Raw genomic sequence first — 22,145 nt, forward strand, 5'->3', positions numbered from 1 at the left:
CGCCCAAATCAACACTTCTCTTCTTCACATGCCTTATTAGAATGTGCATCAGCCTGTGTGGCCAGGGGCCTTCTGACCACTTCACGCACTTCACCATGAGCTATATCAGGGTGGGATCTCTCTCGTACATCTCTGTAGCCCCAGCTCCTGGCAGTGTGAAGAAATCAGATTTCACAAAAACACGTACAAAATATAAAAGGAGAAACGTAAGCCTAAAGGTGTATCCTAAAGAGTTGAATGGACCTGCGAGAAATGTGCCAAGGAGGCCAAGGCTTAAACGAGGTGAGACTCAAGAAAGGTGCTAAAGGCAAGGAGCTTCCCTAAAGTATTCTGAGCCAGAAGAGTCAGCAGAGGGAAATGCACTGCTTGGAGGGTAGGCAGCAATGTTAACAAACGGTAAGGGTCAGGCTGGGAGCCTGCTAATAGAATCCAATCTCCATCAGAGAGACTGGCCTTCGCATTGGGAAGGGAGCAGTGAAAAGAAATAGTTGCTGCCCAGCATGGTGAAAATGCTGGCATGAGATCATCTAACTCAGGGTATCTCAGTATGAATGCACTTTGGGGTCACCCGAGGAACTTGAAACTTCCCAAGCCACACCCCACACCAGAGGTGGGACCCAGCCATCAGTAGCTTTCAAACCTCCTCTGCCAATATTGAGAACCACTTACTGTTCCAGCTTTTTTAATGGAACGTAAGCCTACAGACCCAGATGTATTACAGCTTGGGAAACTTAAGGATTATGCAGCAGAGAAAATCTGGAAAATAAGAGACAGGCCAGAAAACTGAAGATGGGAAAATGCTTCTTGATTGTCACAAAGAACAAAGGGTATCATGAAAACTGTGGAAGTTAAGCTCCAGGTTGTCTCCTGGCCATGTGCTAGAACTTTGGTTACAAAGACAACTTAGGAACATTGCTGTGTCCCACTACGTCAATGGCGTGAAACCAGTGAGAGCTCAGACAGAGCAAGACATCCTAAACCCTAAACTGATCTCCTTTCCCTGGGTGGGGCCTCCATTTGGCAGATCCGGGGAGTGTCACTGGGTGATGTGCGTAGCGTAACTGTCCTCAAAGCAGAGACGAGCCCTAAGGGGGTCCAGGTAGAATGACAGTCTACACGGGAGCTTCTTATCCGTGCCCATGACAAGATGGCATAGGTGGGGCCCAGGGTCTTCAAGGGTTTCCTGAGCTTTACAACATCCGAAGCACTTTCCCATAGTTTGGCTCACACAGTCCTTACAATAACCCTGAGGTGACAGACATAATTGACTCCACTCGACAGAAGAAACAGACTTGAGGATGTCAAGTGACTTGTCTAAAGTCATGGAGTGACTATGCGGCAGCTCCAAGTCCCAAAGCCGAGCCTTCTTATCGTTTGGAGCCGGTCTTGCCACCGCTGCCCCATCTAGCTGAGGGGCTTTGGTGATGGATTATCGGGGTTGCCCGTAACTGTGCCTGCCCAAGCCAAAACTTCAAAGGAAATCATCACGGGCACAGCCAGGGTTCCACCCTACCTTAAGGGAACATAAATTCAGAGCTATGATGGTAAGTAGGGTAAGGGCTTGGGAGTGGGCACTTAGCTGGCTGTTTTACATGGATGGCCAGCAAACATTTCCCTGAAAGTGACAATCAAGCAGAGGCCTGAAGAAGATGAGAAAGCAACCTCCCGATGCCAGAAAAGAGTGGACAGAGGCCATGAAGTGGGGCTGCACAGTGTGCCCCAGGAGCAGCAAGGAGGCCTGTGTGGAGGTAGAAGGGAGGTTGGGGAGGAGACATGGGCCAGACCAGCCAAGTTTGCTCTGCTGCTTACCTGAGACTGAACACGGGGCTGCTTTCCAGTGTGTGCCCACCGTGAGTAAGGCTGCTAGGATATGTTTTGTTTTGTTTTTTTTTAAGTAAAAAAAGTTTTTAAACATTTATTTATTTTGGGGAGACAGAGAGAGACGGAGCATGAGCAGGGGAGGGGCAGAGAGAGAGGGAGACACAGAATCTGAAGCAGGCTCCAGGCTCCAAGCGTCAGCACAGCGCCTACATGGAGCTCGAACCCACGACCTGGAAGATCATGACCTGAGCCGAAGACAGATGTTTACCCAACTGAGCCACCCAGGAACCCTGCTATGATATTTTGTACACATTGCTCTCTGAGACATTGACCTAGCAGGGAGGATACCTGCCAGCACACGGTCTCAAGCCCCAGCTTTTCTGGCTGTGGACAGAACACCACACGTTTCTGCTATCAGTTTCTGTTTCCTCTGCTGCGAAATAAGGGGTTGGGTCATGGGGGAGCTTGGAGACCTTTCAAGTCTGTTCCAGAAGGCATCATCCCTATGGTACTAAAGGCACTTTATAGCTCTAGCCCTATGGGTGGATGGCAATGTGGAAAGGGTCAGTCCACTGGCAGAGCCCCACAAATATGGTTTTGGCTTCCTCGCAGACCCCCCAGCACAGGGTATATGTGAGTGTGTGTGTCCGTGTGCATTTAACTTTTATTTATCTAATAAGGATGTTACCCTAATGTTATTTATATTACATTTCTTGAATTGCTATAGAGGCTGTGCATTTTTCCACGTAGTGAATAAGTATTCTGTATTTTTCCTTGGGTATAAATAGTTTATTTCTTTTGATTTCTCATTAAGTGGAATTTTGGGTAAGTAACCGATAATCTGCTTTTCAAACCACAACCTCTAAGAATTTGTGATGGGTAATTTTATATGTCAACTTTGCTAGGCCATGGTACCCAGTTTTTGGTTAAATACAAGCCCGGATGTTACAGTGAGGTATTTTTAAACATGTGATTAACATTTACATCAGCAGACTTTCAGCAAAGCAGGTTGCTCTTCATGGTGTGGGTGGGTCTCATCCTATCAGATGAAGGCCTTAAGCAAAAATGCTGAGTCCGCTGAGGAAGAGGGAATTCTGCCTCCAGACTGTCTTCAGACTCAAGATGCAACATCATCTGCCGCTGAATTTCTGGACTGCTATCTGCCCCGTAAGTTTCAGACTTGGTAGCCCCCACAACCACATGAGCCAATTCTTTCAAAGGAATAAATCCTCCTCCCCACCTCTCCCTCCCTCCATACATATATATTTCAGTACATCACACAATATATCTATGTAATACCATATATACAGATAGACAGATACATATTACATGCATCCTACTGGTTCTATTTCTCTGGACAACCCTGACTAATACAGGATGTGTATACTCATGGACACCTAAGGTCTGCACACCTGTGGGAGACCTGAGCTTCCTGGAACCAAAAGACAGCAGGGATTGTGTCTGGTGTGGGTGGACCAGCCCAATTTCATTTGCCTTCTGATCTTGTCTCAGAGTCCTAGCTCAAGGTCATCTGATCAAGCCTTCTTCTTGTCACCATGATGGACTCCTGTTCCCACCAACCTGGCAGGTCCTTGGCACACAGGCCTGGGCTGCTATCACCCTCAGTGACAGGGCACAGCAAGAACATGCTTGTCACCCTGCGTCTCTGGTAAAATCTTGACCTAGATCATCTCTTTTATCTTCTACATACGTCCCAACATAAATTTCCTATGCCTTCCCATTTGAAGACACTGGATTGCTTTCTTTTAATTTAAAGCTTTGATTTATTTTCTACCTATTCTCTTTATCAGAATTCTCAGGTTGTATTTTTCCCATTTATTAAAGTTCTTCAGCTACTTTCTAGATACCACTTTTGACCTTGGAGAGATCTGTCTCTATTTCCAATGCTACCCCCTTTATGAGCAAACTTTGTTTACTGATCATATACTATCCACCGTGTACCTACATGCCTTTGAACACTTTAGGCTCTCAATAAATGTCTTTTGAGTGGAATTCCCATCACTAATTAAATATATCAGCTTTTACAAAAACAAAACCAGGGGTTCCTGGGTGGCTCAGTAGGTTGAGTGTCCAACTCTTGATTTTGGCTCAGGTTATGATCCCGGGGTCGTGGGATCGAGCCCCACATCAGGCTTCTTGCTGAGGTAGAGCCCATTTAAGATTCTCTCTTCTCTCCCTCTGTCCCTCTCCCCTGCACTTCACACTCTCTTTCTCTCTCTAAAATTAAAAATATATATATATATATTTTAAAAATAAAAAAACCAAGACCAAAATAAACATGCAAATAAAGGGTATGTTTGTCAAGGAGCCAGCCTGCAATGCATTTTGATAAGTGAAGTGACTGAGTGAACTTGTCCACTTACCCCACATCTCGCCCTCTCACCTGAAAGTGGAGCAGGACCAGGCCTAGAAGAGTGAGTAGTAAAGGCCCACAAGGGGACTTGATGTCTAGTAATTATAAGTCACAATCACTTGTTTGAAGTGAGGCAGCTTATAGTATGGGAAGGAGCTCAGATTTGTCACCAGTCAGACTTCAGTGTGAATCTCAGGGTAGCCACAAACTAGCTGTAAACCTTGGGCAAGTTACTTGATCTTTCTGTGCCTCAATTTTCCATAAAATGGGGAAATAATACTAACTTCACAAGATTGCTATAAAGATTAAGCCAGAAAATGTTTGAACCACATAAAACGGCTGACATTCAACTGGTTTTGACCTAGAAAAACATTTTCATATAGTTCAACCTGAACCTTACATCTGTCAATGTAATGTCCTGTTCTCACTTTATGATGGTGAGAGGAGGGCACTGGACATGGAGAAAAGAGGGATGTGGAATTCTGAAGGGATTTTTCATGACCCTGCACAGGCATTGTACATCTGGGGGCTTTTCTCTTCTCATCTTTAAAATGAAGGGATTTCTAAGGTCCTTGAAATTCTGACATTCTGTAAAAATTATTTGTTTAAATGTCTGTCACCTCCACTAAACTCAGCATCTCAAGGGACCACCATTGCCTCCACCAAGCCCTGGGCACAGTACCCGAAGCATAATGTAGTGAGTACATATTTGTGGGGCGAATAAAGTACAGGAATAGCAAAAATCAGAACTCATTTATTCATGCTTAACACTTCTTGAGTATCTATCATGTATCTGATATTGTACTTGAACTTAGGGAGACAAGGATAAAGGTGCTAGTGGAGTCCTTGTTATGAACTGGACTGTGACCCCCCCCCCCCCATCCATATGTTAAAACCCTAACTCCCAGTGTGAATATATTTGGAGTTAGGGCCTATAGGGAAGTAATAACAGTTCAATGAGATCATAGTAATGGGGCTGTGATCCAATAGGACTCACGTCCTTACAAGAAGAGGAAGACACTAGAGATGCCCCCTCTGCCCCTGCTGGCAAACACAGAAGAAAGACCATGTAAGGACAGAGCAAGAAGGTGGCTGTCTATAAGCCAGGAAGAGAGCTTTCACTAGAAACCGAATTTGCTGGCACCTTGACCATGGACATCTAGCCTCCAGACCTGTGAGAAAATAACTGTCTATTGTTTAAGCCACCCAGTCTGTGGTAATTCATTATGGTAGCCTGAGCAGACTAACACAGCCCACAAGGAGCTCATCGTCTAGAAGCCGAGGCAGATGAGGAGGAAGTGCTAATGCTGAGAGATTAGTCCTCTGAGATGGTACAGACTGGGCTGTGGAAACTCCCAAGTAAGTCGCCCAGTTGAGACTGAGAGGCAGGGGTGGAGGAGGGCCAGGAAGGCTCCTCCAAGAAAGTGACGTCTCTGGTAAGCATAGGAGCAGGAAAAGAAATGAGCAGGAGAGAGAGGAAAGGGAAGGAGGGCGTCATGAGCATGGGAGCAGCCTGAGCACAGGCCTCAGAAAACAATTAAGACTGAGCGAAAGGTAATAACTGGACAAGAACCAGGAGCACAAAGAGAGTCAAAAGTTCGAGCAAACCATCTGGAGAATTGGGGGACAAGATGAAGAGTGGACACCACTTACTCAGGAGAAAATCAAATTCCAAGACACTCTGGGCAATCAGAGACCCAGTTCGTAATTAAGTGGCTTGTGCTTTGTCAGGACAGGGATTTGAGAGCAAATGGCTCTTGCCTCATCACCACCTTTCCCCTGGCTTCCTTGCTTCATCACGTGAACCCGCTGGGTCTCTTCTGGCCTGAAAGCTCTCGCCTGTCAACCTCACCAGTCGCAGCCTTTCTGGGCACAGCTGAGTTGCTTGTACGAGTTACCTCTACCCGCCCCATCTTCTCCCCGCTCTTCAACCCACCGCCCTGCTCTTCTCTTCTCTGACGTTGTCAGTGGCTCTTGGCTGCTGTGTTTTTGTGTGATCTGACCCTATTGTTCACTCCCCCCTTCTGGAAACTTAACACTTTGCCGGAATGCCTCTCTGGTGTGTAAGCCTCTTGAGGGCAAAACCTGTGTCCGATTTAGTCACCGATGAAGCACTCATTGCCCGGTGTGGTGTTGGGCCCATAACAAGCATCTGACAACTCTTGAATAAATGGCTGTCTTGGCCTCTTTGACACCCCTCTACTCCAATCATGTGCCTACTTCTTTGGTCCCTCATTTCCAGTGTCCTTCACCAAGGCTCCTTCCTCTGTCCTCTCCTTAAATGTTGCTCTTCCCTAAGGTGCTGTCCTTGATCCTATTCTTATTTCATGCAACATGGTGTCTTTGGGTTTCCTCACCTACCACCTCCTGTGAGGACTCCTGTTAAATCTACATCCCCAAGCTTGATTTCCCTCCTGAGCTGTGGACCTATAGCCTCCAACTGGACAGCTATCTCTTAGCATCTTGTGAAGGCACATCCATGTCCGCATGCTCGTACAGAACACCTCTTTCCCCCCAAATCTGTCCCTCCTCCTGTCTCCTTTCCCTGGCACCACCCTCTACCCAGTCACACAATCCAAATACCTACTAGTCTTCCACCCAAGCTAATTCTGACAATTCTAGCCCCTTAAAGCTCTCAAATCCATCTCCCCCAGTCCTGTTCTTTCCACAAATGTCCTACTCCCAGCTTTCAGCATCCCTCACCTGGGCTAAGGCATAGACTCTGAATTACTTTCTCTGTCTCCCCTCTAGCACTCTTTCCGGCCTCCCACCATACTGCTACCAGTGTGATCTCTCCAAAAATGGAAGTCCGCTGAAGCAACTCGGACCCTCTTTACCTTCAGAATCAACTTGAATTCTTTAGCATAGCAAAGCAAGTATAGTAACAGTACTTCTGGCTTCTGGTAGATCAGTTTGCCCTCCCAGAGCAAGAGCTGGCATTTGTCCCAGGGCCTGCGGTGTAGACAGGTTATGCCTCCATTCCTCCAGGGAGGAGAGAGAGACAATAACTATTGATTCATCCTGGAAACATTGCTCAATGCCCTGACATTCTGATGTTTACCAAGCACGGATCTGTGAAAGGAACTCCACCTGGATGTGCCTCCCATGGAGATCTCGGAGGGGAAAAACACTTGAATAATTTTCCTGGGTGGAGACTACAGTGAGGCAAGTGAGAAAAAAACCTAAGGAGGCACTCTCAGGATCATGCAAGCGCCTTCTTCAATTTTGCACCATAGACACCGCACTTGCCTCAGCCTGTTCTGTGAGTGTGTTCATCTTGCTTCCCGTTCCATTAGGATAAATTACGAAAAGAGGCCTGGATACAAACTACTAGCATCTTATGAGTTTAGACTCTGGATGAAATTAAGTGATCCCTTTAAAAATTTAGGTTACATATGGGTACCTAGGTGGCTCAGTCGGTTAAGTGTCTGACTTCGGCTCAAGTCATGATCTCACAGTTTGTGAGTTCGAGTCCCACGTCGGGCTCTGTGCTGACAGCTCAGAGCCTGGATCCTGCTTTGGATTCTGCATCTCCCTCTCTCTCTGCCCCTTCCCTGCTTGCACTGTCTCTCTCTCTCTCTCAAAAATAAACATTAAAAATTTTTTTAATAAATAAAATAATAAAAATTTAGGCACATTAAAACTTCATCTGGTTGGTGGATATATAAATTGGATCCACCAATCTGGAAAACAGTTCGGCCAAATATATTTGGAGATTTAAGGTTCTTGTGCCACTTCTAGGAGTCTATTCTAATTAAAAAATCACATATGTAGGGGCACCTGGCTGGCTCAGTCAGTAGAGCATGTGACTAGCCCAGGGTCTTGAGTTCAAGCCCTATGTTGAGGATAGAGCTCACTTAAAAATAAACATGTATGTAAACAACTATTCTCATATACAAAGATATTCATGTATAATATTTATAATACTTAAATGGTGGTACATTTTGCATTATAATGCAGTCACTCAAGTGATAATTATGTAGACATTAAATAAATAAACATGCAGACAATACCATATAAATATAATGAGTTTACAAAACTGGACGTATAGAATAATCCCAAACTAGTCAATACCCAGGACATGCTTAGAAAAAAAATAATAAAAGATTGAAAGAAAATGCACAAAAATGTTAACATTAACACCCATAAACTTCTGAGCTTAGGGATTACAGGTGGTTTTTGTGTGTTTCTAAAACATTTTTTCCCATTTTTTAAAATGTTAAATAATGGTCATGTGTAACTTTCATAATAAAAAAAGAAAGTTCTTTTAAGTAAATTTTTTTTTAAAGAAAATCTGTTTCACTCTCTGGGACTTCTCTTCATCATTGGTATTTACCAACTGGTCGCCACTCCGACTCTGGTTTAGGAGAGAGGCTGAGAAGTTTTTGACGACAACCAATAGGGTTTGTTGCTGTTGTTGCTTTTAATCCTCATGAGCACATTTGGTTCAGATAATCTCTATGGCTGTAGCGCTCCACAAATTCCACTGTCTGCCCAAGCAACTCCTGACTCTGACAGAACCAGGGCATATGGCTTGTACACAGCAGTCCCCCTCAGCGTCCAGGATTTACCGCGATCCCCGGATATTTCAGCTCCTAGCTTTGCGATGTTGCTAAAATATCCTGAAACAAGTGCTGTGAGCCATAGCTGGCTGTTCGGAAGCCTGTGGGGGGTAGGGAGGCTCTCAAGACCCAGGAGGGGGACATGGAGGAGCTAGATACCCAGCTCTCTCATTAGCCCTGAACGCTAGAAAGCTGGATTTCCTTACACATAAATTGATATTTCTGACCTCTATTTGTATTTACATCCAGAGATAAGGAGACCTGAAGCTTAATTTGGACCCAATGCCGATAAAGAAACAGACTCAAGATGCCCTTACTGCCTCTATTTCCTCATCAGTAAAGAGAACTGGATTAGGTTTTCTCCAAATGGGCTATTTTACTAAATGTCGGGCAAGCAGGTGTGCAAGTGTGCACTTAATCACCAGCACCGTCATCAGAGCTGCCTGAGAGGCCGAGTGTCAGAGGGTGTCTGTTTCTGCCTAAGGTGCCGCTCGGACACCACTTCAGCCAGGGTGGCACATACCGTTGGCATCGAGCAAGGGTCCGGTCTGCAGGCAGGTCCATCCTTGCACCCTTTCCGCTTACTGGTAGGGGATGATCCAATGATCCATCTAGCCAGACAGCTTGAAGAAAGCTGACTTGTTTTCTTTTAAAAGATGTTAAAAAGGACCCACAAATCTAACAGAAATAATTAGAACTAACAGAATCATTTTCACTAATTAGAGGTCCCATGGAATTTACAGACTTGTTTCCACCTAGGTTGCAGACATCAAATAAATGCCTTTAATTTTTTAAAAAACATACATATATTCTTTTTTCCCAGAGTCTGTCTTTCACCCAGGACAATTCATAAGAGATTTAAGAATATGCAACGGTAGCACTATATCTAATCTAGCATCATTAAAAAACAACGACATAATTCTAACTTCCTAAAAGATAGAAAGCAGGAGAACAAAGGGAAAAGTGGGGAAAGGCATCCACATAAAACACAGTATTATGGAAATGATTCTGGAACAATACCATTAGCTCTATCCCTAAAAGTCCACTCACCTGCCCTTCTTAGACATCTCGTGTACTTCTCTTCTTCGCCAATGCACTCTGCTTTCAGTGGCCAAAACCCATCCCCACCACAACAGGAAGATGCCAACTTTCATATTCTGGACAGCCAACATGGGTTTCCAAATCCAAATGGTTCTCTCAAGAAACACCAAAAAGGAAAAGGATGTTCTTTTTGTCTCTTAAGACATTATTGGTCTGTTCATTATTACAAGGATGTTTACTCATGCAAAAAAAAAAAAAAAAAAAAAAAAAATCAACCCACAGTATGCAATCTGGAGAGCAGGAGAAAGCAATTTCCACTAAACCTATAAATCCTCCTACGTCAGATGTCAGGGATTTTCTGAACTGAGGTTGAAGCCCTGTGTTCCTGTCGAACAATTATTTCGACCAGTCTAAATTAGTTCATCATCAGATGCGGTGAGTATGTTAGTAAAGGTCTGTATTTTCTGGTCCAGTGAATAGAAGGAAAACGGACCAAAGCAATTTCCAAAATGAGAAATGCCAGAGGTGCTGAACCACTTCCTATGCCAAGTTAATGAGCTCCTCCCTGGATCTATTTTAAGCTTCCGGCCATTATTATTTGCTTTAGCTGAAGGCTGGATTTGTAAGCGCCCCGCCCCCACTCCTTCCTATACTGAATCCACAGAACCTCTGGGCTTCCTACCTGGGCAGGTTTTCTATATGGCTGAGGTTGGGAGGGCTAGTGGGGAAGAGGCTTTTTTGTCTTCATTTGCACAGAAAGAACTAAATTTTCTTGTCAGCTGTATTATTTGTATTATGAACTTCTCTAGACTTTTCACATTTAAAAAAATACCAGAAATAAATTAACAGTAGCCATTAAGTCTGTGTTATCTATTGTTAAAAACAACGAGCCCAAAATGGAGTCACTTAGGCTAAGCTCCATGTCACTAAGTCAAGACTTAGTTTCAGCTCTCCCAGAAATGGAATCTTTTTTTTTTTTTAAGTTTTGTTTATTTTGAGAAAGAGGGAGAGAGAGACAGTGAGCACATGAGCAGGGGAGGGGCAGAGAGAGGGAGAGAGAGAATCCCAAGCAGGCTCTGCACTGTTCGTGCAGAGCCCAATGTAGGGTTCGAACTCAGGAACTGTGAGATCATTACCTGAGCTGAAGTCAAGAGTCTGACACTTAACCAACTGTGCCACCCAGGAGTCCCCAGAAATGGAATCTTAAATCAGTCAATCAGGAATCGCCTAATTAGCACTAGTTAGGTAATCTACCTGACAGACCCTTGTCATCCCCTAAAAAAAAAGCAACCTTGCAATAACCAGTCCACTTAAAAAAAATTTTTTTTTAATGTCTATTTATTTTTTGAGAGAGACAGAGTGTGAGCAGGAGAGGAACAGAGAGAGAGGGAGACACAGAATCACAAGCAGGCTCCAGGCTCCGAACTGTCAGCACAGAGCCCGACATGGGGCTCAAACTCATGGATCGCTCAAACTCACGGACCACAAGAGCATGACCCGAGCTGAAGTCGCCACTTAACCAACTGAGCCACCCAGGCGCCCCTAACCAGTCCACTTTTTTGTCAAGTATAACTTCCTTGTCGCTCACCTACACTGCACTTCTGCTTCTACAAATCTCTCATTTTATAGAACTCCTCAGAGCTCTTTCCTAGCTACTAGATTAGATGTTGCCTGATTCATGAATCAGATCATGAATGAATAAGATCTTCAAAATGTACTCAGTTGAATTTTTTTATTGTTTATTTATTTTGAGAGAGAGAGAGAGAGAGAGAGAGAGAGAGAGCAGGGAAGGGGTAGAGAGAGGGAGAGAATCCCAAGCAGGCTCTGCACTTTTGGTTCAGAGCCCATGCTAGGCTCAAACTCTCAAACTGTGAGATTCATGACCTGAGCCAAAATCAAGAGTCAGACACTCAACCGACTGAACCATGCCTCTTCAGCTGAATTTTGTAAACGTCATAGTTTTTCTTTTCTTTTCTTTTCTTTTTTTTTTTTTTTTTGTTCAAAAGACCGCTATAATCAACTGGCCAGAGTTTGTGTCTTCATCAAAGGAAAGCAGTCTCAGAATCTCATGGAAGAAGACAGCACAAGGTCCTTCAAACTACTGACTCTTCAAATCTTGGCTGACATGGCTTGGATAATTTTCAGAGAATTTTAGCAGAAGTTAGTTGGGATTTCCAGGCCTCTTTATAGTTGAAGAGCAGACAGTTTCATGAAACTGCTAACCCGACATCCATCAGAATGAGAATTAATTATATAAGATTGAACCAATTGCTGCAGGAAATTTTATTGAGGTTATTTGGAATATTGTTGATTTGCTTTAATGCTCCATTTACTGGATGTGTAAAGAAGCCTTTTCTTTTTCTTTTTATGCTCTATGCTATTCACAACAATTTTGTAAATTCTGCTGTTGTAAACTAAAATGAGACATTTAAAAATGATATATGATTCTCACCAACAGTCAACTACCCTCCTTGGAATTCAGAAACTTACCTAGTCTCTTTACTTTTCAATACAGTTATTTACATATGTTCCATAAGAATCTGTCCTCCTTTTTGCCAGAATATAACTAAAAGACTCCATTGTGCAATCAAGGCCTTGCCTGAAATATTGTCATCGTCATACTCAGTTGACTGGATGTGACAAGCCATTTTAAAGAACAAAGTTTGGGGGCACCTGCCTGGCTCTGTGGGTAGTGCGTGATTCTTGATCTCGGGCTTGTGAGTTAAAGCCTCATGTTGGGTGTAGAGACTACTTAAAAATAAAATCTTTTAAAAATAAATTCATTTAAAAAATAAAGAACAAAATTAGGCTGTAATTATGGAGTCAACGTCTGCAAAGTCCTCTGAGGAAAACTGGCCTGGACCACCCTTTTTAGGTAGTAAGAAAGGTCATTTCAAAGGTAAGCCATTGGGGTAGTTTTCAAAACCTCAGGAAGAGAGGAACTTGCCCAAAGGTACTGCAGCTAAAGGCTGGTGGAGGATCTTGGGACAACAAATAAGACATGCTTTTCAAAGTCCAGTCTAAGATTCCTTATGATAACTTGTAGGTAGGAGTTAACTTGGTACCATTTGATGCTGTATTACCCTAGATTTTGCAAAGCAAGCTGAAAGAGGCCTCTCTGATCAATCAACAATCTTGATGCCCCTATTTTAAGTAATCAGCCAAAGCTAGTGTGACCAGCTTTTTTTGGTGACCAAGAATAATCTTTGAAATTATGTATGATCACAGGGGGAAGGAAGTCTGTCAGGAAAAGCTGTCGGATATTGAAATGGTCAAAAGAGATTATTGCATGTCCTTACAATAGAATGCAAAGCTTTGTCCAATGGACCCTCCTCATTCTATAACGACGTGGCCTTTGATTGTCTTTGACCAGGTTATTTTACAGCACCATAACAGTAGACATTAACATGTAGAAAACTGACAGTAATATATTTTTTCTGCCCATAACTATGCAAACTATTCCTTTTTTCCAGTAGAGAATACAAATCTCTATAAATCAAATCCTCAAATGTACTAGTTGTAATATCTTATTGGTCCTCTAACCAATTAATGAGTTAAATAAAAACTTTGACATGTGTCATAGTTATATGAAAGTTGTGATTAGATCTTCTTATATAAATTATCCCTTAACAGCACTCAATAAATAAGATGTTGAAAATAATTCAACATATAGAAATAAAGGCAGAATATGTGATGTCTCCAGAAGTCAATGCAAGCCAAGCATGATTATTAGATCATTTGGGGGAGTTGCTGACCTGAAGAGCCAAAGTGGCAAAGAAGAAACATTCTGGGATGAGTACATAAAAATCTCCAGGTTGAGAAGTCATTGAAGGGACCATCAAATGGCTCTTTGATGCTCATTTTGGAAAATGCATTTCTTTCTCATTTGGAGGACCCTGGGCCTAACCAAAGAGAGCAAATCCAGATGGCCTCAAATATGCATTTCCAATCTTCTCTCAGTAGCTTAGCAGAGAGCCAGCTTAGCAGGTCTGAGGTAGCTCAATGGAAGGACGGGCTGATGCTAGATGCCCAGCCTTCCCAATTAGGCCACTTCCCCCACCAGAAAGCTCCAATGGCAGAGCCCTAAGGGGAGGAACCCTGTCTTAGAGCCCTTTCTGTATTTGGACCTAGCCAACCATACCCAGCCCAAGCACCCTTCTTGGGGGGATCATGAGGGCTCAAAAAGTCATGTGCACTTTGCTACTTCCCTACTTATAGGTGTTTATTTATTTATTTATTTATTTATTTATTTATTATTTTTAAGTAGGTTTCACACCCAGTGTGGAGCCCATGGTGGGGCTTGAACTCATAACCATGAGATCAAGACCTAAGTTGAGATTAAGAATGGGACGCTTATCCGAATGAGCCACCTAGGTGCCACCCTACTTATAAGTGTTCTTAATAAATGTTTTTTCTCCCATCAACACCATGTGACTCTATTGCAGAGAATATCCATGACATTTTTTCAAGACAAGGACATAAGAGGGGTTTATAAAGAGTATATGTGGTCTAAGAGCACCAGTTGGGGCTAACATCCAGATTCAGGAAGGTAGAGGGGTTAGAAATCATAATCCAAGGCTTATTGAGGACCCACACTGACCGACTCAAGTATAGTATTTCCAGACCAATTTTAAAAACCACTGTTTTTGACCAAATCCTCCTTTTCCTTTATTTAACATGACAATCTCTCTTTCTAATTTCTTTTTTTATTCCTCAATTATCATGGCCTTCTCTACATCAATGCAGGAACTCCAGGGTAGTAATTCCTTCAGTGGAGAAAGGAACAGGCAGTAGTTGAGGCTAGTTTGCTTTCTCATTGCTTCTTCTAAGCTCTTCAAGTGTCTCCTTGCCTCTGGCCCTCAGAACCAGCCCAACACTCCATGCCCAAGGCACTCACTGACCAAGAGGGTCAACTTCAGACACCACACTCCTGGTTGCTCCAAGACAATGGCCCTGGGCCTTCATGAACTGTTTCCAAGTTACTCACTCCAGAACATTCTCTACATGCACACCAATTTTGCTCTGACTCTGAGCTCAGTGTCTAAATGTGGTTTCCCAGCTTTGGACTGAAGTTTGCCAGGAGGGAAATCTGAGATAAGAGATGCCCTAGTGGCTCCAGTGATAAACAGATTTCATATCTGTTCTTTCCCTTTTCTAATTACTCATTTACTGTTATCTCCCTGAACAAGATTTCAGTCATCAATGAGGCATATCTCTTTTGCTCATCATTTAGAATCTTAGCTGGCTCACAGGAGGCGCTCAATAAATATTTAGTGAATGAATAATGAACATATTAAATGCCCAATGCTTTTATTTCCTAAGGAAGAAAATACATGAATACATTTAAATTTTTTCTAAGTTTAATTCTGAAGCATTTCAAAATATAGGAGACAATTTCAGATACTCATGTATTGATAGGAAAACGTTCAACAATGTTTGAAACAAAAAATATTTTTCCCTCACCTTGAAAGTTCATCCAAACCCATCCTATGTAGCTCGTTTTTATAAAATAACCTCTCCTGATCACAATAACTCATCTTAAGTTCTCTCTCTGTGTACTGGTATCACTTATTCTGTATTGCAAACAGCATTTTCTTAAATGTTTATTTTTGAGAGAGAGAGAGAGAGAGAGACAGAGTATGAGTGGGAGAGGGGCAGAGAGAAAACGAAACACAGAATCCGAAGCAGGCTCCAGGCTCCGAGCTGTCAGCACAGAGCCCAACGTGGGGCTCCAACTCACAAACTGCGAGATCATGACCTGAGCCAAAGTCAGACACGTAACCAACTGAGCCACCCAGGTCCTCCAAGGTTAGCTCCAGGTTAACATTTAATTATCTACTGCCTAAAATGGTTGGCTACTTATTTCACATACACTGTACTAGCCTTCTTTCTCTAAGGGTAATATAAAATGTCATTAACTGTATCTTATTCATCTTTTCATCACAGCAGCACCCAGCACAAGACTTTGTACACTGTTGGTTGAAAAATTACATTCCTTTTTGATTCTTTATTTCTCATAATTATGGTCAAAAAAGAAATGTTTCATGAATGCTTAGACAAATACATGTTTCATGAATGCTTATCTGGTGATTCTCTGAACAATCTCTCAGACATTTGGCCAAAATCCTTGGGAGGTTGGGCACTCGGTCTCCATCTTATGAGGCAACCCCTACTTCCTGTTTTGGCAAGTTCTTTCCAGTAGGAGCCACAAGTGAGTTTTTAAAATGTAATTTTTAGTTTAATTTGATTAGAAGTTATGAACATCAACTAGCAACAGAATCAGTAAGAAAAATATGTATATAGTCTCCCACCCTTGAAACAGAGAATGAAGGAAGGCAGCACTAACAATTCCTATTTTTTTAAACTATCATGGTTTGCCATTTTAGATGACTTGAATTTTTCCCTCCATCAGACTAAAACTAGTAATGAGAAGAGCACTTATGACATACAGAGTATTTTCAGTATTTTCAGTATTTTCACATCTTGGGTGACTGGATATGTTTTGACTTGCTGTACTGCAATCTCTCATTTGGAATAATCCTTCTAAGCCACAGATCCATCTAGGACTAGCAATAAATAATAAGTACCTATAAAGTGCTATGTCAATGAAAAGAATGATATCACTGAAATAATTTGCAACAACCTTTTCAACAAGTGACCTGTAGAAAAGCAATAGATCGTTTAAAAAGTAGTCAAAAGCAGTGCCTCTCAAGAAACGAATCTTAACTACAGAGTACAAACTGATGGTTACCAGAGGGGAGTTGGGGGGATGGGCGAATTCGGTGATGGAGATTAAGGAGTGCATTTATCATGGTGAGCACTGAGTAATGTATAGAATTGTTGAATCACAACATTGTGCGCCTGAAACTAATATAACACTGTATGTTAACTATACTGGAATTTTTTTAAAAAATAAAAAATTAAAAGTAGTGGTCCTCAACCACTATTTCAGTCCACCCAATGGACTGAAGACTACTGGGTGACTTTGGCAAAAGCCAACGGAGTCCATCAATCTATACAGATACTATATCTGCAAAAAATAGAGGCTTGACTCAAGCAGGCTTAAAAAGGAACGTATTATCTCACAAAACAAGAAATCCAGGCTGCAGGTTTGTTTGATTTAGTGGTGTCATCAAAAACTCAGGTTCTTAAAAAACAACAATTCAGGTTCTTTCCTTCTTTCATTCTTTTATGTGTTTTCTGTTTCCTTACTCATGGTTGCAATATGGCTGCCAACGGCAGTAAGTTTCCTTATTCATATCCAGTGGGAGAGAAAGAGAGAACACCTCTCCCAGAGCGTGGAAGAGAAGCCCTTCCCTTAAGTTTGACTGGGCCAAGTAAGGTCATAAGTCCATCGCTGGACCAGTTACCTTCACTGGGGAAAGTGTGATCTGATTGAGTTGGAATAATCAGGATCCACCTCTGGATTGGAAATGGAGCAGATGCTTGAACGAAACAGGAACTGTGACTCAGGAAGGAGGAAAACAGGGTGAAAGCTGGCTCAGCCACCAGTGGTACTCACCACAGGTGTGAAGTCTGTGCACTGTGAAGACTAATGCACGACCTGCCTTTGCTGCTGTTTCCAACCGCCTTAGTGGCTTCTATGATCAATAAAATGCGAACCCATTTTAGAAGTGTTTTGCAAGTACAGCTGAATTCATAAGGGCCTTCAGCCATATATTTTCTCCACCTAGTGATATTTAAATTATGACTACAGGGGTGCCTGGATGGCTCAGTCAGTAAAGCACCTGAGTCTTGATATCAGCTCAGGTCATGATCTCATGGTTTGTGAGATCCAGACCCACATGGGGCTCTGCTCTTATAGCATAGAGTCTGCTTGGGATTTTCTCTCTCCCTCTCTCTCCGCCCCTCCCCTGCTTGCTCTCTCTCTCTCTCAAAATAAATAAACATTAAAAATTTTCTTTTTAATTATGACTACAGTCATCTGATTAGAAAGGAAAGAAGGAAGGAAGAAAGGCTGTTTGTGATGTCAATCTATCAATTACATCACTGATCCTGTGCAGAGTCAGTGCAGCCCTGTCTCCCTCTGCTGGAATCATGTTAAAATTGTTAAGGCACCTTTTTATCATTTCCAAGTCTGTCTTTAACTGAAACACAGAGGCTTCTAGGTTCAAGTATAACTTCATAAAATGTCCCCTAGTTTCTTGTTGGTGGAGTTTGATATGCTTGTCACAGTTCCAGGGGAGTCGCTGTGGAGAAAAAAGGAAATACTGTGGGGTCAATCTATTCCTAAAGCCCCAGTGACCGTTTGGAGCCCTTCGTGGGGTAGCTGGGATTTAAGCAGGGTGTTGATGTGAGGCTCCCTCAGTGGCATGATGTGGTCTGAGAGCTAAATGCAAAACACAAGGACTTCTTTCATTGTCCCCAAACCAACCCAATTGCTGAATAATTGCAGTTTGCTATTGAGTGGTCCTGTGGCATTTACAAAACACTGTTATATCCAGGGTTCCATTTGGCCCCGAGAACCAGCCCTGGAAGCAGGCACAGGAGTAGTACTTCTACTTCATCCACAAGAAACCTGAGGCCCCAAGACATTAAGTTATTTCTCCCAGGACATGTGGGTAGTAAACAGGAAAACTTGTACTTTTGATCCCAGAGTCTGTGCTTTTCCATTGACTCTAACCCCTCCCCCTTCCTGAAATGGCTGGGTCTGCAAAATGATATTATTTGTCACACAGTCTTCTTCTTTTTTAAATTTTTTTTAGTGTTTATTTATTTTTGAGAGAGAGACAGAGTGTGAATGGAGGAGGTGCAGAGAGAGGGAGACACAGAACCCGAAGCAGGCTCCAGGCTCTGAGCTGTCAGCACAGAGTCCGACACAGGGCTCGAACCCAAGAGCTGTGAGATCATGACCTGAGCCAAAGTCAGACACTTAATCCACTGAGCCACCCAGGTGCCCCTGTCACACAGTTTTTTTATTTAACATGTTGCCTAAAGCATTTAGAAGACATCTCAGATCTTTTAGTTAATTGGTTCCGGATTCTTCCCTGCTAATTAGGGGAAATGATTCATTTGAACGAAAGAGAGGCTTTTTGGCCACAGTAAGAATGGATTCTTTGACTAAGAAGCCACATTTGGAACTGCTCAACACTTGAAGAAAAGAATGTAATTTAATTTTACCATAAAATAAACAACAGGCTTAAACTGAACTCAGCAGCAGCAAAGAAGGACGTAACAGTTGTGCAACTTTTAATGTCTGACTTTAACTTTTTGTAGCATGTGACTGCCTTGACTCCCAGATTAACTTTCGTTGCATACCATTTCTTAAAATAAATTAACATAAATTCCACCGTCTCTTTGAATCTGTTGAAAAGTAAAAACAAAATGGCTAGCTTCAGAGTGTATTCATTTGTCTCCAGTTTTTCAAATGACTTGGTTCTTTGCTTTAAGGAGAGAAAAAACACTGGAGACCCTTAAGAGTCAGTGAAATGAATGCTTTTTTGTAGATTTGTGTCCACTTTCTGCCCTCTGAGGGTCAATGCTGGGCTTTCCTTAGGGGCTTCTGAACTCACCCCAAATCTTGCTCCATACTCGGCCATTCCAGCAAGAGAACATCCAGGATAGCTCCCACGTGATTATAAATTCACAGGTCAGTGGAGGATTGTAGTCCTTGATCAACGATAGATAGAATCATATCTTGGTCACTGATGGGTAGAGTCATGACCATTCCAGCTGGGGGGAGGTGTTGGTGCTCCCCAAGTTCATCTACCTCATTTATGACCAGAAAACGGATCCAGATGGGTAATTTGGTTTGGGTTGCTTTTTCCAAGTGGCTACAAAGTTGTAGGAGGTTCTCATTCTTATTAGCTCCATTTAGGTACCACTGGTAATTTCCTGTTTTAGTCAATGCTGAAGATAGATAGCCAATCCCTGGTGATGTGGTTGTGGGGGCCATAACTCCTACTTCTAATTTTTCTGCAGAAAATGCTAAAAAAAGCAGCACAGGTGGTTTTCTCAGCCTGTTCTTCTCGGGTTGAATATTCAGTTTCAGGAGTTGCTAAATTTCACCTAACTTTAGAATTTCCACAGCTCACATTCTGAAACCTCAGTGTTAGGGACATGTAATATTTTAGATAACCATGATCATTTTGCTTAAAAACTGAACTTTATTTTCAGATCAATTTAGAGGTGTTAATTAGTGGTCCCCAGGAATTTTATTTTAAGTTTTTATTTATTTATTCATTTAAGTAAGCTCTACACCCAACGTGGGGCTCGAACTCATGATCCTGAGATCAGAGTCATAGTCTCTTCCCACTGAGCCAGCCAGGTGCCCGCCCCTCTTTTTTTTTTTTTTTTAAGGAGTGGTCCCCAGTAATTTTAAAAGAAAAAAGAAAAAGGGGCACCAGGGTGGCTCAGTCGGTTAAGCGTCCCACTTCAGCCCAGGTTGTGATCTCACTGTTAGTGAGTTTGAGCCCTGCGTCAGGCTTTCCCTGTCAGCGCTGAGCTTGCTTGTGATCCTCTGTCTCCCTCTCGCCCCTCCCCTGCTCGTGCTCTTTCTCTCTCTCAAAAATCAAATAAACATTTTAAAAATAAATAAATAAAAGAAAAAAGAAATGCTGTGCTGTCCATCCCCTCTCCCCAGTCCCCACCCAGAAATGCAAGGTGCCTTCTGACTCAGTTGTCCACAGCGTCTCGGACAGAAGGGGTTGCAGCCTGAAGTACAGGGGTCTATAAGAAGCAAGGCCAAATGTCCAGGCAGTGAGGATAGACATGGCAGTAAATGACCAAATGGTCTTGGATATGGGGATGCTTCCTTCTTAGCATTCAGTGCTGCAGGGTGTTTCCCACCTCACCAGGGCACCAAACTGTGTGTCCTGGGAAAGTAGGAGCTCACAGGATCTGTTCCATCCTGTGGGTGGTTCTGATTATCTCATAAATGCAGAGTTTTCGCTGAGAACATGGCTGACCCAGCAGTCTCACCACAAACCTCCAGGAAGACCGAAATGGGAAATCAGTAAGATTTTAGGCAAACTTGCAGTTTCCTTCTGTTATATCTTGGAGACAACTTACCAACAAATCTGAATATAGCAACCCTCCCACAAGGAAATAAAGGCGGTGGATGAAGACGATTACTGTAAAGTGAGCTGCTAGGAGGAGGTATAATGACATGTTTTTAGAAAGGCAGATGGCACAATAGTAACAGCTCAGATTTGAGCCAGTTCTATGGATTCAAATCCCATTTATGCCGTTTATACCTGTGTGGCCTCTGAGAGGTAGACCTGTCCGGGCCCCGAGTTCTTCATCCATAAAATGGGAATGATAGCAGTAGTGTTTACCTTTTAGGAAGGTAAATGAGTGAATAAACAAAACATGCATGACACATGTGAAATATTCCACCGTAAGCTTTTAAGGGAAAACCGTGTGAATTTGTCAGAGACAACACTACCACCTTGCACTCACACAGAGCTTTAAGCTGACAGATACCTTGTATGCTTTCTCTCATTTGCTTCTCAAAAAAACAAAAAAACAAAAAACCCTGCGAGGTAGGCTAGGTAAAAACTAGTGCCTCCATTTTACACAAAAGAAAACTAAAAGTCCAAGAATTTTCTCCACTGTAAAATGGAGCAATTAATCAGGAGTGACTCATTTCTAAATTGTAAAGCATTTTCAGACCAAGCCTACTTCCTTCATTTGATTGCAATTGGAAGACAACAACTTTTCAAAAGCACATGAACTGCCCAGCTAGCTCAGTCGGTAGAGCATGAGACTCTTAATCTCAGGGTCGTGGGTTCGAGCCCCACGTTGGGCGGTTACTTTTCCTTTCTCTGAGGCACCTGGGTGGCTCAGTCAGGTAAGCATCTGACTCCGGACTCTTGAACTGGCTCAGGTCATGATCTTATGGTTCATGAGCCCGCTTCAGATCCTCTGTATCCCTCTCCCTCTGCCCCTCCCCTGTTCTCTCTCTCTCTCTCTCTCTCAAAAATAAACACTTTAAGCTCATGAATTCCCCCCACTTCTTCTCCCCCATCTCAAAAAGAAATAAACTTTTTTTAAGTTCATGAATTGGTAATTGTTCCCTTCATCCTCCCGTCGTCCACAAACTCCTCATTCACCCAAAGCACAGTTCCAGATGCATGCTTGTGCCTCAGAGCTTTAGTCGAGTATCTTTGATGAGCATGTTTCTGTGATAAGTCAAGAATATACTCACACACACCTGTCAGTTTCCTTATTTATAAGCTACAAATTTATTACTTACAGATTTATTTCAGTTATTTATTATAATTATTATAGAAAGCTTTACTTCTCCAAACTGAAAATGATCTAAATGTCTATCAACAGGAGAATGGATAAAGAGATCATGCTTTATTCATACAACGGGATACTAC

The 22,145-nt window shown here is 42.6% G+C and overlaps 1 protein-coding gene and 1 non-coding gene across 3 annotated transcripts in view; one reads left to right on the forward strand and one right to left on the reverse strand.

The window, feature by feature from the left end:
* Positions 1-19,538, reverse strand: part of GABRR1 (gamma-aminobutyric acid type A receptor subunit rho1) — a 37,923-nt gene extending 18,385 nt beyond the window's left edge. The window contains exon 1 of one of the 2 annotated variants that reach the window (XM_045057833.1): positions 19,332-19,538. In XM_045057833.1, coding sequence (XP_044913768.1) covers positions 19,332-19,348 — 17 coding nt within the window. In that variant the 5' untranslated portion in view covers positions 19,349-19,538. Of the gene's footprint in view, positions 1-9,807; positions 10,324-19,331 lie in introns of those variants that run through there. The other variant, XM_003986368.4, reaches the window with a different exon arrangement.
* Positions 19,539-21,495: 1,957 nt separating this feature from the next.
* Positions 21,496-21,568, forward strand: TRNAK-CUU. Its single transcript has one exon. It is a non-coding gene; the product is annotated as a tRNA-Lys (tRNA).
* Positions 21,569-22,145: the final 577 nt, after the last annotated feature.

Source organism: Felis catus, chromosome B2 (genome assembly GCF_018350175.1).
Source record: "Felis catus isolate Fca126 chromosome B2, F.catus_Fca126_mat1.0, whole genome shotgun sequence".
NCBI lineage: Eukaryota > Metazoa > Chordata > Mammalia > Carnivora > Felidae > Felis > Felis catus.